This window comes from Polistes dominula, unplaced genomic scaffold (assembly GCF_049000335.1).
Source record: "Polistes dominula isolate Pdom_NZ unplaced genomic scaffold, Pdom_raw_medaka contig_68, whole genome shotgun sequence".
Taxonomy (NCBI): domain Eukaryota; kingdom Metazoa; phylum Arthropoda; class Insecta; order Hymenoptera; family Vespidae; genus Polistes; species Polistes dominula.
The window spans coordinates 1285602-1300297 of NW_028301034.1; the positions used below are offsets into that span (position 1 = coordinate 1285602).

The 14696-nt window shown below is 33.5% G+C and overlaps 1 protein-coding gene across 2 annotated transcripts in view; it reads left to right on the forward strand.

Annotated features, from left to right (window-relative positions):
* The window catches only part of LOC107072848 (dexamethasone-induced Ras-related protein 1), a 50311-nt gene extending 36362 nt beyond the window's left edge, over positions 1-13949 (forward strand). For both annotated transcript variants that reach the window (XM_089174553.1, XM_089174552.1), the window contains 5 exons: positions 229-515; positions 2998-3155; positions 11202-11391; positions 12178-12388; positions 13377-13949. In XM_089174553.1, the coding sequence (XP_089030679.1) occupies positions 472-515; positions 2998-3155; positions 11202-11391; positions 12178-12388; positions 13377-13589 (816 nt within the window). In that variant the 5' untranslated portion in view covers positions 229-471 and the 3' untranslated portion in view covers positions 13590-13949. The remainder of the gene's footprint in view (positions 1-228; positions 516-2997; positions 3156-11201; positions 11392-12177; positions 12389-13376) is intronic.
* Positions 13950-14696: the final 747 nt, after the last annotated feature.

The following is a 14696-nucleotide window of genomic DNA, read 5'->3' on the forward strand; positions in this document are numbered from 1 at the left end:
TGCAAACAACATTTTCTTCTTCGAAAATGTAAACGAAAAAAAGGAACAATTTCGACTGAACAAACTACGAATATTTAATCCAACATTATTGTATCATACTTCTTACTAATGTTAATAAAAATTTTAAACTAAAAAAGTCAGATACGGAAATTAACAGCATTAATTGCACATAAACTATGTGTGTTTTGTTTATAATTATTATTATAATTAATTTTGTTTTGTTTACAGCTGGAGGCGTGTCGCCGACTTCTTTGTTGCGTGGAGAGGGCGTGCGGAAGCAGAAATACGATTGACGAGAACGAACATAAGATCAATCTTGGTCGACGTGGTGCACAAGCGGGCCCCGAACTGGAGGGGCCCTCTGGTGCCGAAGATGGTATCCTTCCCATCACCGTTAGTCCCAGTCCAGCTTCTACATCATCGCAGGAGGATGCATGCAAACCACCACCACGCAATTGCTATCGTCTCGTCATGCTTGGTAGCGCTAGGGTCGGCAAGACCGCCATTGTAGCACGGTAATCATAATTCTTTTTCAAGAATTTCACATTTTCCATCCAACCTACGTATTTTCCATTACTAACTTTTGTTACTTATTTATTCGAAATCCTGACGTGCGTTAACATTAATATTTATATACATATATGAAAGAAAAAGAAGAAGAAAAAAAAAGAAAAGCTCATTACACTCGAGAAGAATTGCATCTCTTACGGCGTCGTTTGCGGTAGCGAATGGTTAGAAAGGATAAAAAAAACCCTTGGGCTTTACAACGAGCGTAATTAAAGCATTATGTTCTTCTCGTCGTTTCTCGGGTAAGGTAACGAGAGACACGACCATCGCGATCTAACAACTTTTACTGAACTTTCCTAACATCGACGAAGAATACGATGTAGAAGTTTTGAATCTCTGCCATTCCGAGTTTCGTTTTGTTAGACCGCGTGAGTTAACGTTAAGAAGAACATTAACTTACCGGTTAACTGCCCTTTTTTTTTTTTATTTGTTCCCTTATCTTTGAAATTAAAACGAACATCAATCTCTCGCTACAGTTTATTTTATGATATCGAGAGAATAATAGTATAATATATTGTGCAACTATAGTGCGAAGTTGTCGATTGCCCACGAGAGCGAAGTTCGAGCGAGGGCGCTCATTCGCTCGAGTGGGCAATCGACAACTTCGCACTAGTTGCATATACTATTTTTTATTATGAATGCGGGGACATATTTGGTACATAATTGGGGTCCAGGGGCGAAGCTCCGGCGGGGCACAGGGGCAGAGAGAGTAAACTTTTCGCACTCAAATTGTACAGTAGGCAAACGGCGTCTTTTCGACCCCAATAGCGACCGCAAAGATAGTACTTTATCCGCATGAGTAATAAAAAAATTATTTTTGTAATTCCTGCTTTCAAAGTTCAATATTGGAGCCTTTCCTATCAACCTACGTAAAGTCACGTATTCTCGTGATGGTTGTAACTATATAGTAGCTATGGTTGTAACTAAAGTAGCGTGCGAGAAAGTAGGCGGAGTCGAGCTTCCCAACTGATTGACCGTGCGGGAATGAAAATTAACTACAAAAAATGTATACAATTCATAGAATGTATGTGTTCGCCACTACCACTACATTCAAACCATCAAGCGTACTGAGACTAATTCTAGCGCCTGCGCATATCAAATAACCACTCATGAAAAGCAGCCTGTCGATCATATGTTCAACTCTGTGCAATTCCTAACCATAACTGCGTGTATTATTTATATTATTTATAGTAGTTAAATGAATAATTTCCTTCTATTGAACTTTGAAAGCAGTCGTTACAAAAAATATTGTTCAATACACATATCCTAACACTCGCCAGAAGAAACGGCGCGTTTACAACGGGGCCGAGTACGCAGATTACCCCCACGAACCGTTAGGCGAGTGTTAGGCGAGTGGGGGTAATCTGCGTACTCGGCCCCGTTGTAAACGCGCCGTTTCTTAGGCTCGTGTCTCAATTTTTAAGCCCTGAAATGGCTCACTTCGCACATATGTATCGAAAATATCTATTTTTACATTTGTTCATTTATTTGTAATATTTATATTAGTTTAACTACGTTTAATCACTTACACGATATTACCTTCTGATTCTTTGGAATGAGTTATTTGTAATGAAACACGTACAGGGTGAATATTAATAATACGAGGATGATATTATTTCATTAATCCGTCGCATTTATCGATGCAAATTATATTCCGTTATATTCGTTAATGTCGCATATTCCTTATTGCCGTATTATCGCGTTAATGCAACAACTAATTCATACGTTTTGCGCATACAAATCGTGGTCCGGTATTATTATCGTTGCCAAAAGCCGTTAATATAAACGTGTCTTATCGACAAACAGTGGAGAGATAAATACAAAATAGATCATTAGAATTTGACTATTCGTAGCGAAATGTTATTTTTATCATATTTTTTTATTAAATAAATTGATGAAATCGAACGGATTGTGATTATAGATGCATATACACACGTTTATACGAACAGTAGATAGGATAAATATTTATATATATGTATATAAAATATTTCAAACGAGTTTAGCCAATTTCGTATTTGGCAAGGTTGTTCATTTCCGCCTTTGCGACTATTCGTTACGTCAAATTGACAAACCGCGACCCTGTCAAGCTCTGCGAATTTCCCTAATTTCAAGGTAATTACGCGACTCATTTCGGCGAGAATCCCGAATTGAGGGGGAACGCGATGTTTCCAATCGTGGAAAATGGGAACGCGAGTTTTTTTTTTCCTTTTTCTTTTTTGTAACTCTTTTCTCTTTTTTTTTTTTTTACTAACGAATGAGAAATGAAGATTGACGTAAAACAATCTACCATTGTATTAATCAAATACAATGGTCATGACAAAATCCTTTTTACAATTACGCATGTTTTATTTAATGATCATCATCATTATTATTAATGTAACCGATTAATCAAAATAAGAACTTTAAAATGGAAAATATTTCATTTCGCAGATTTTTATCCAACAAATTCGAAGAGAGTTATACACCCACGATCGAGGATTTTCACAGGAAGCTTTATAGAATCAGGGGCGAAGTGCATCAACTTGATCTCCTGGACACCAGCGGAAACCATCCCTTTCCTGCCATGCGACGATTATCCTTCCTAACCGGTAAGTCCGAGAATCGTAAAAGAAAATGCATCCTACGTTAAAATGTCACCTTTTGTTCTTCACTTACGAATTCATTTTTGTTCACTACAATTTTTTTTCTTTCTTTTGAGCTACATGTACCTCAAACGAAACGAAACAAAACGTATATTTCGTTAGAGTTAAATTCAGGAACGTATTACCATGAGACAATAGCCGACTAGACTTTGAGAGGTTATCTCAATGATCCGTTTATCCAAGGATAGAAAATTTCAAATGTTCATAGAAGGATTAGTCGAGATTACGGATAAAAACAGAAATCATTCAGATCATCAATCATTGCTATTTACTATATCTACTACGTTTTACATATTAATATAATCATTTTTGAATAAACGAAATAAAAATATCTAACATTTTGTTTCACAAACAAAATGAAACAAAATTTATATTATTTTTCCACTTTAGTACACCCATAAACAATAAGAGATATTTATTTATACTTTTATTCACGACTCTCTTTGTATTACGAGAATAGAAATTCCAAGGATGCGTTAACTATTACTATAACTAGTTTCATCACCATTCTTCATTTCTTGTTGACGTTTACATTCGCGGCTCGTCTCACATCTTCTCTAGCGAACTTGTTACAGGAAGCTCCGGTATCATATACGATCCAACTTATTAGCTTGTGAGCTTACTCGTTTAAACTGTGTTACGGAGTATTAATATTACCTTACCGATATGTACACAGGTACATACAAACATACATATATGCATACGCATACGTATTCTCTTAGGTAGAATCTAACAAGAAGTACGATAATACTGAGTGGTTCGTCTAATAGGAAACATCAATATATTTCATAGCACGCCTCAATGTAAGCTTCTCGATAGATTTGACAGATTTGCGTATTAAAGGATTATTATTTCCTAGTAAAAGAAAAGATGAATATTTAATATCTTTAATATATATAAATTACTTGTCAGGTTGTTTGTGCGCAATGGACTCTTAAACTATTGAACCGATTTTAATCAAATTTTGCACACTGTGTCTAGTTTCATCCAACTTGAAAGATAGGATAGTTTATATCTCAATTTATAATCGCAATAAGGTGGTATAAGGTAATTCGTTGACTTAAAGACGTGTGCATCGGACTGATTGTGAGCCACAGCAACGTGTGGCGAAGCACCCCTAGTAAAATATAAATTACTAGGATGCTCTGGCCAAACGTTGCTATGGCTTTGTTATAAAATATTGATTTAATATAATTCTAAATTATTTAGTAAATATATAAACAACATAAAATTAAATCCTATACATGTATACATGTTTGTCTGTTTCTCTCTTTTTAGTACCGTAGTTGTGTCATCGTTTCATTGCCGTTACCATGGATTTTCATTCGCCTTTTTCAAATCACTCCCATTCTAAAGAAGTTTCTACTTTAATAAAAGAACTGGAAAATAAAAAGAAATAGAAAAATAGAAAGAGAAGTTTCAGAGTGTGTTCGTTCGTCCTAAATTTCATAGTGGGAAATCGTACAGTCACAAATATTCTCGCGTGTACGTCTCGATTCTCGAAATATCTAGGAAGAATCTACAAAACTGTTCTAGAAACGTGTAACGTTATTCGAATGTGTTCCCTCTTCGTGTCCGTGTGTGGGATATGAGATCCGAAAGGCAAGCACGTTGCGGTATGGGTTGTTGAAATGGTAAAAGTATGGCTGATATTTTTCGTGTCTCTCATGTGATTCTGTATGTACGTACTCACGAACTGTATAAAAAGTACGAACGAATGGAATAGTACCAGGAATCCAGATCTTGAAAATCCATAGAATCTATCGTAGGAAAAATGAATGAAACTCGATAAAGAATTCGCGAATCGACATTGGAAAAGAATAAGATCAAAATAGTAGAAAAGTGATAGAAGTAGAAGAAGAAGATTTTGGTTTGTTGAAACGTCGAAAAGATGCGCGTTGAAAAGATGCTGATACTAAACTAAAATGGACGAGAATGAACGAACGAACGAACAGGGCAAATATAAGCGCCAAAAGAAAAGTGTCCTTATCCGTTTTCCTATCATCTTTCTCATCTTCTCAACATCTCCTTCACTATTTTTATCTATGATAGATCCTTAAGAATATACCAAACGTTAAGTGCCAACTATTCTTTCCCGTATTTCAAATCGTTCACCCTTTACCACTTATCGGTTTACCTTCCTTTCCCCCCTGATATAAGATCTTTTATTATTGAACACGGGGGGAAGCAAACACGACAAATAAGAAAAGACAAATTTTTATGTTAAATCGATCCTTTTACTCTCTCTCTCTCTCTCTCCCTCTCTCTCTTACAATATCGCAATACTAGTTCGACAAATCGATTGTCCTACCTTTGTAATCCGTTTTTAGCAACAGTATACAACCGATTCTAACGTCATAACGTTTTGTTTAGAATATTACAAATGTTTAATGTTTATTTTTGTATTTATAAAAATGTTAATCTACGAGTAAACCTAAAACGTGTGAGCAACGATAACGTATTTAACGCATGGTATAAATAATACCATATAAAATGTATGATTATAATTTATAAACGTTCGGTGTTAAGCTTCGAGCAGTTAATTCTCCAAACATATCTAGCTTATATACATAAATCGTATTTCGATGAAATTATTTGAAAATAAGATAAATATTTCATGCCTATGTATACCTATATATGTATATATATAATCGAAATAAATCGTTTATTACAAATGATCGTCGTAAAATCGAGATACGGCAATCCTCGGTACGATTGCTCGATTAAAAAATATATTTTACTGCATGTGTGTGTGTGTACATACGAGTGTGCAGTTACTGCTGCACCCTTCTTTCATTTTCCTCCCTTCTTTCTCTCACTCTCTCTCTCTCTCTCTCTCTCTCTCACTTTGCATCGTTAAATTGCATCGTATCATGCTCGATCCGCGTGGTCGAACGTGTAATGCCGAGTGCACGACCGCGTGCATGCGTATTGATCATTCCAACTCGAGCAGTGATAAATGGTAGGTGTAGCAGAAACGATCACGCGTATGGTAGACCGGGTATGACAACCACGTGATATTCCACATGTCATTCCGATGAATTATCAAATTTGCATGCGTGATCGACCTAAAAGTCAAGGAAAACGTCGGACCCCCTCAACCCACACCTCTTCGTTACGTTACGTTACGTTACGTTACGTTACGCGAATTTCATATCGTTGCCAACATGCTACTGGCTCGCATTTTTTCCCCAACATTAAATTAATCGGTTTACAAGAGGTCGAGGTCACACGAGTACAATTTTTCTTATGAGAAAATCGAAACGAATAGGAATGCAAGATTGATTGTATCTGTTTCTCCTTGATTGATCCTGTTTCTCAATCTTTTGTATTATGTTTTGCATTTTTCTTTTCATCCTCTCGTTTTTTTTGTTTTTTTGGTTTCTTTTCTTTGTTATTTTCTTTTATTTCTGTTATTCCTTGCTTTACGTTCTTGCTTTACAAATATCGTTATTCATTGTAACACTAGACTAAGGGAGAGAGAGGAATCATTCTTAGGCATTAGTAAAGAACATCGATATTCCATGAGAGTAAACCGATACCCTAAAACGCGATAATGCAAAAAGCTGTTAGCTAGCTAGCTAGCTAGTAGTAGTAGTAGTGGTGGTTATGTTTGAAAACCGATTCGACTGTGAAACTTGGTGATCGTAAAAGTCGAAGGGTGAGCTTTACGAAAGCGTGAACGACATTTCATGAAGCGAGTTGGACCGAATACTAAAACGTGTACCACTATCGTAAATAAATACCGTAAGTAAGTAACATATATATACAGAGTGTTCAAAAATAACCATTATAGTATATAGAATACAGTGTACTAAGTAAAAAAGCTTTAGTAAACATCAGTCCGAAAGTCAATCATTTTTGAGATATAAATATTTGTTTGTTTGCTAGTACCATGATTGACTTACTTCTTTCCATCGAATGCAATGTGTTAACTATAGTGTTTTTAAATGACGTTGTAAATGTGTTTATTCAAGTACCAAAAGTATATTTCATTGAGAATCAATCAGTTGTGAAACAGCGATTGCAAATATTAAATAGTTACAAAGTATCGTGAAAATGTCAGTGTATTATTCACCAAGCTTGTCAAACAATTTCACAACTTTGTAAAAAGAAAATAATTATGCATGTGTAGAAATGAAAGGTGGATACTTGAAAAAATCTTCTTCAAACATCGCAAATTCAATAATAAGTCGATTATATTAATAATAAATCAAAAAATGTTAATATCTCAGAAATGGTTGACCTTTCGACCTACGTTAACTAAAGCTTTTTTATTCAGTACAATGTATCCTATATACCGTATAAATATTGAATATGTTTTTAGAACACTCTGTATATATATATGTATATGTATACAATAATATTAATAAATAAAAATTGTACATACAAGTAAAGAAGAAGTAGAAGACGACGAATATAAAACGCACATACATATATCTCAGTGTGATTCGTAATATAAATAAAAATGCGGAGCATTTATGCGGTATAAGATTATGCAAGGACATATAAATCGCAAGAAACTTGGTAGACGTCAACACAAGCTCGAAGAACGATCTGTGAACTTTCTGATGTTCTCACAGAAACGACGAAGAAACTCGATCGTATACAACAAGAACAAACTCACCATCCTTTTTCTCGAGAATACAATGAATATACATACATACGTATATATGTATACATATGTATACTACCTCTTGGTATATAAATACAAGCGACAGACGTCAGATGTGTCCGGGGCACGAAATGCGTTAGCACGCAAACTCTAGAACGGTGACCCCAATTCAAAGACAATGGACACTATGCGAGTGAAGGGAATTCCTTTTTCGAATCAGAAGGTGCACTCTTCGCGATATAATACCCGACGGATACATCATCGTACGGAACAATGAAGGGGAGAGAAGCTCAGGAAAAGGAAAAAGGAAAACGACTAGGTTGCTGCAAGCTTTCTCAGAAATAAAGCATTCCAACGAGAACGACGTTGTAACGGAGGTAACGGAAGTTCGAGGCGAGAAAGAAAAAAAAGAAAAAAAAAGAAAAAAAAGAAAAAAAGAAAGAAAGCAAAGATGGAGAAACATAACCAAAAAGAATAAAAACATGAATCGACGAGAAAGACGGAAAACTAGACCGCTGGAGAATTTATTATTAGGTTAAAAGGGGAGAAAAAAGAATAAGGGACGTCTTACCATTAGTAGAAGGCTCCTTTGGTTTGACGTTAATCGAATCACGTATAAAAATATATATTGTATTTTCTCTCACACTATAGTGTGCATTAAATTCGTACTCGCATTTCTTATCGATGTTTTATTAAGATATGCGAACGTATGTAAATTTATGTTACCATGCCGAGCCGTTTGCAGCAAATTTTCGATGATAATCGTATCTTCCACGAAGCAAACTCGTTAACCGAGCGAGGATTTACGTGTATACGTTAACCGCGAATACTCCAGTATTATTATACATACATAATATACATATACCAAAGCACAAGGGTCTGACCATATTCCCGATCATATTCCTAGCTACGTTGTTTCAGTAGAACTAAACGATTTTAGTCAGACGCTTTCTACGCGACCTAACCGAGTAGTATCGTTTCGCATTACGTTGTTGTTGTTGTTTAAATCATTAGGAATTCTTATCATAATCCAAAAGAGAACTTTTTTCGATTTACTAAATTATTTCAATTGACCAAAGAAACATTCTACGAAAGATCATTTTATCTCAATATATATATAAATTACGTGTCACGTTGTTTGTGCGCAATGGACTCCTAAACAACTGAATCAATGTTAATAAAAGTTTGCACACTGTGTGCAGTTTCATCCAACTTGAAAGATAGATAGTTTATTCTTATTTATTTATTAACAAAGAGTCATGATTATCTCTGTTAGTTCGGACTGATTGTAAGCCACAGCAACGCGTGGTGGGGCACCCCTAGTTTGATATAAATTCGAAATAGGAAAGATGAAACGAGATGATCATTAAACTTCGTTAAAATTAAAAAAGACCACCGCAAATCTCACCGTAAAGGGCTAATTCATTCTCGTTTTTCGATCAATCGTTCGATCGAATTATCGATAATAAAAATGTTGAAAAATATTCTCACCAAGCTTGAACATTTTATTATGACCTCGATTTCTATTTACGTCATGCCAGTTCGCTCGAGTTAATTACACTTTTGGTTTGGGACGCAACAGTTTTACAAACGTAAAGTTACATTTTTTTTTTCTTTTTTTTTCATACTATCAACGTTAACTTTCATTCACCATAGAAAAGTCTTCTCGCATACGAGTTTTTATATTGAAGTAAGATCATTAATCTAGTAAGCTTTCCGGACTAATCCACATTCGCGTTATTTTTAATCGAGGTGACGTAGCTGGTAAAATCAACGTCGGTTGTTACATTGAATTACATCAGACAATAGTTAGACTTTCTAATAATATCCTTCGTGGAAAAGTTTAACAAAAAAAAAACAAAAAGAAAAAAAAAGTAGAAACGCAAACCCTCATTATTTATCGGTGCGTTTCTTTACTCTTTTGTTCTTTCTTTCTTGTTTTTCTTTTTTTTATTGTTGTATTTTTATCACTTTTAAGTCAAGTAGAAAGAGCACGTGAATAATTAGTCAAGCTACGTTATCTATGTAAATTGTAACTCGTCTTAAAAACTAGTAAAGACCAAGAACTAGGCGTTCCTGTTGTTGTTGTTTTTGTTGTTGATAATGTTAACGGTTGCCCTATACACGATTTTCTTATCCCTTTTACCGATCGAACTTCTTTTACAGTTTATGCAGTGAGAGGGAGAGCATCAGGCAAGGTACATTTGCATAACAAATTTTAATCGTTAAGTCTTCGCGTACCAACTCAAGGTGTAAGACGACTAACCAAAGTTGCTTAACGTAACATGTTAATTTTCGATAGAAGACAAAAAAAGAAAGAAAAAAAAACTCACCCCGTTTGTTAGCAGATTAGAAAATTCCTTTTTCTTTTTGTTTCGTATTCTTCGATGATTTAAAATCTTTCGTTGCTTTTGAGTTCTTTCGGATATCACTGGAGCGTATCTTTTCCCCTTTCCTTCACCCCTATCCAATGGATTTGAATATTAATCAGCCAAAGAAAGGGAAAATCAGGCCAATCGCGATACTTCAATCCCGGGACCAAGAACTTGTACGAACTCGCGTTTACTCTTGGAAAAAAGTAATTCTTCAAAAGGGCTTTGAAAATTCATCATTACAACATGGTGGGAGGTGGTAGGCGACTTATTCTCGAACGAATAACGTTTTCCAATCGCTATCGAGAATTTCGTAATTATCTAATTTCCTATCACGTCCTCGTTTTCTAACTGAAACTTTTTGTTTCCTCAAAATTCGAATCGAGTTTATCGATTGATGGTAATATAATCGAACGACACGACACGACACAAATCTGCTTGAATATTAATAATCAAAAGGAAAGTATTTTAAATATCCAATATTTTGTTACGTATCCGATAAATTTACATTTACATTTCGATCAGTTTTTCTACAAATTTCATTTTTCGTGAAAACCGTCAAGTTGCAACAAAAATACGCGTGTTCTATAAAAAAAAAAAAAAATAAAAACGCACGTATATATATATATATAGGTAAATTGTTTAAATGCGAATCGTAGTACCCGTATAGAACCTTTTAACAGTTGACATTTGAAACGCACGAAAAAAAAAATCGCGAACACGACCTTTCGCGTTGACGGAATAATCGATCTGCTCTTCCTTCCTTCGTTTATTGTTATTGTATTCTTAGCCTCGACCTATTGCAATACTTACCAATCGTTTTTTCAAAGAGGCCAACTAACATAAGTTAATCCTGATTCTTGTAACATGCACGCGAATGTTCACTTACATTATTACATACACCAGGTTCATGCGATGCATGATGCATTCTTGACCAATTGAATATTTATCGAGAATTAAACTGTTTATATTTTAATTAACATTCATTTTTGTTTTGTTTTGCAGGAGATTTGTTTGTGGTGGTGTTTAGTATGGATTGTCGAGAATCTTTCGAGGAAGCAATCAGATTGCGAGAAGCTATCATCGAAACTAAGATAAGCGCTGCCCAAGGTGTAACCAAAAGTAGAAACAAGAGTCATTACAGCTTAAAGGTTCCTATGGTCATTGTGGGAAATAAATGCGATAAGGATACAAAGTACGTTAACTTTTTTTTTTTTAACTTTTCAAATGTTTGAAAACAAATAACTTTTGCAATTTAACCCTCTATAATATAATTTTGTTCACAATTTAATGCACAATGCTTTTTTTTTTTTATTTCAAAATTTAATCTTTCTCTCTAATGTCAATTAAAAAGAAAAAGAAACCGAACAACAATAGATGCAATAATACTTATTGCATTAATTTATTATATTATCTTATCTTAATATATATAAATGACGTGTCACGTTGTTTGTGCGCAATTGACTCCTAAACTATTGAACCGATTTTAAGAAAATTTTTCACACTGTGTGCAGTTTCATCCAACTTGAAAGATAGGATAGTTTATATCATTCTAACAGATGGCGGAATAAGGTAATTCGTTGACTTAAAGACGTGTGTATCGGACTGGGCCACCCCTAGTTTATTATATGTATTTATTAAATACACTACTCGATTGAAATACATTCTATATTTGTTTTAAATGTAATATTCTAAAAATATATATTTGAAATGTTATATTGAATACCTGGTGTATATTAAAACGTAATATTATCACAGTACGTTAAGTATAAATTAGAAAAAAGAGAACAAAAACATCTTAAACAAACTTCCTATGCATATGAAATAACAAATAATAATTGTATATTATAATTAGAAGAAAAATGTTCATGCATATAATCAAATGCAGGATGATTTATTAATTATATAATATTATAGAGGATTAAAAGAATAACATTATATAAAATTATAAATAATTTTGGTTAAACCATACCTGTTTTAGAAGCGTCACAATTGAGGAAGCCGAGGAGTATTGTGCGAGTCAGGACGACTGTTGCGTTTTCGTCGAAGTTTCCGCCAAACGAAATTACCACGTGGACGAACTTTTCTATCAGCTTTTCGTCGTAGCCGGTTTGCCATTAGAAATGGCACCGAATCATCATAGAAAAGTTCCTCTTACTTTTGGCTCACCCACCATGCTACCACCATCGCAGGTATTTATTTGCATATATTAACTAATTATACACACACACACACACAAAAATCATTATATATTGAAATTATTTCATTCGTTAAATAATTGCATATTCATGAAAATATTTTTCAAATCAAATTGTTTTTCATTTTGTTACATACATTACATCGTTATTTTAATACATTTAAATTCTTCTTAAAGAGCACATAGTTGACTTTTAAACGAAACCATGCAATAAATAAATAAAATAAAAAAAAACAATATGAGTCATAATATTTTTATCGTGAAATCTTGTCTGAACAATTTTTCTCAATAATGTCATGTTCTCGAGATATAAATCTGTAACGTTATACTTTAAACATACGATATATATATATTGTAATATTGTATTACATCCATCATATTAAAAAAAAAAAAACATTAAATACTTTGCATATATATATATATAAATGAATAAAAGATAATTTTATGGTTATAAATGAAGGGAGATTTGTGAAATACATCAAAATAATAATTTCATTCGTAATGAAATATTAACATTTATTAATCTTAATATATATAAATGACGTGTCACGTTGTTTGCGCGCAATGGACTCCTAAATTACTGAACCGTTTTTATAAAATTTTGCACACTGTGTGCAGTTTTATCCAACTTAAAAGATAGGATAGCTAATATCTCAATTTATAATCGCAATATTATTTTATTGCGAATTATTTGTTTATAAGATAAGATTCTAACAGATGACGATAATAAGGTAATTTAGGCATTAATAAAAGCACCTCTAGTAATACATATAATACAATATAATTAATAAAGTTTCATATTTAAACAAAAACATATATTATTAATATTGATAATAATAATAATTCATATGAAGTAATTATTAATCACATTGAATTGAATGATTTTGAAATAAACATGGCATTATGGAGATTTAACGATTACATTTGGTTGAAAAATGAGAGGCAATTTAAGTAAGTAAAAAATATATATATTTTGTTCGCAGCCAAAGCACAAGGCAACTTTGAGCATAAAGCGTCGATTAAGCGACGCCTGCGGCGTCGTGGCGCCTAACGTGCGACGACCCAGCATAAGGACGGACCTGATGATCATGCGAACGAAGACGTGCTCGCTCGCGGCAGCAAACGAAAACAACACACCTGGATCGAGAATCATTTTGAGATCTACCGAAGTCGGCAGAACCTGTTCAATTCAGTGATACTCGCGCTAAATTAAATACCCAAATAACGAATCGAAATATTCGTCGAAACGAAATAATGGATAAAGAAAGAGACCGAGAGAGATAGAGAGGGAGAGAGATTAAGCTTTTAAATAATGAACGATTCTCCGCCTAAACGAAAGGATATTTGCAAACTATAAATAATAAAAGAAAAAAGAAATCAATAAAAATATTATAAAAAGGGGGAAAAAAATACCGACCACGCTGCTCGCCTTAATTAATTAATTAAAGCACTAGTGTATTTAACGTAGTGTGTCCGAAGGTAATATGCCTGATTAAAATAATAATGAGCACACGATAAGAAAAAAAAAAGTAAAATAAAAACAAAGCAAAAAAAAATACTAAAAAATATAAAAGATTAAAGAAAGATAGAGAGAAAAAAAGGGGAATAAAAGAAAGATTGGAATAAACGGGAATATTCCATCGTCTCCTTTGACGCGAAAAAAAAACCGGTAGATTATCTGAAAGGGAAAAGCTTTTGAGAAAGTAAGTAAGTTAGTAAGTACATTTTCTTTCTCTCTCACGAGAGAAAGAACAAGAAAAAGAAGTCACTTTGTATTAATTCGAAGATATTTTAAGAGCACACTTTGTATTATTTTAATTAAATCACGATCATCTTCGAATAAAATAAAACAGATAGGAAGAAAAAGTGCGAAAGAAAAAAAAGCTTAGGCAAAAAAGAAAATTCGAAAAGTCCAGAGAGAGAGAGATTCTTCTTGTATTTTTCCTTTTTCTTTTTCATTTCATTTCGAACAAATAAGACAAAAAAAAAAAATCATGGCAAATGAAATTCGAAGAGGATAGAGGAGAAGATTCTTTTTACTATAGAACGTCAAACCGACGTGAACCAATTACCGTATACGTGTAAATAGATAACGATAATGGATATAATGATATTTAATATTTACATGATGGATCAACATTCGCGATAGAACCAAGAAAAAAGGGAGAATGAATTTTTGAAAAAATAAACAAAAATCGTCACAAACCTTCTCAATTGTACTACGATTGCCGAACCACTCTGTATATTAAAAACAAAAAAAAAAACAAAAAAAATAAACAAAAAACAAAACAAGAAAAAAAAGG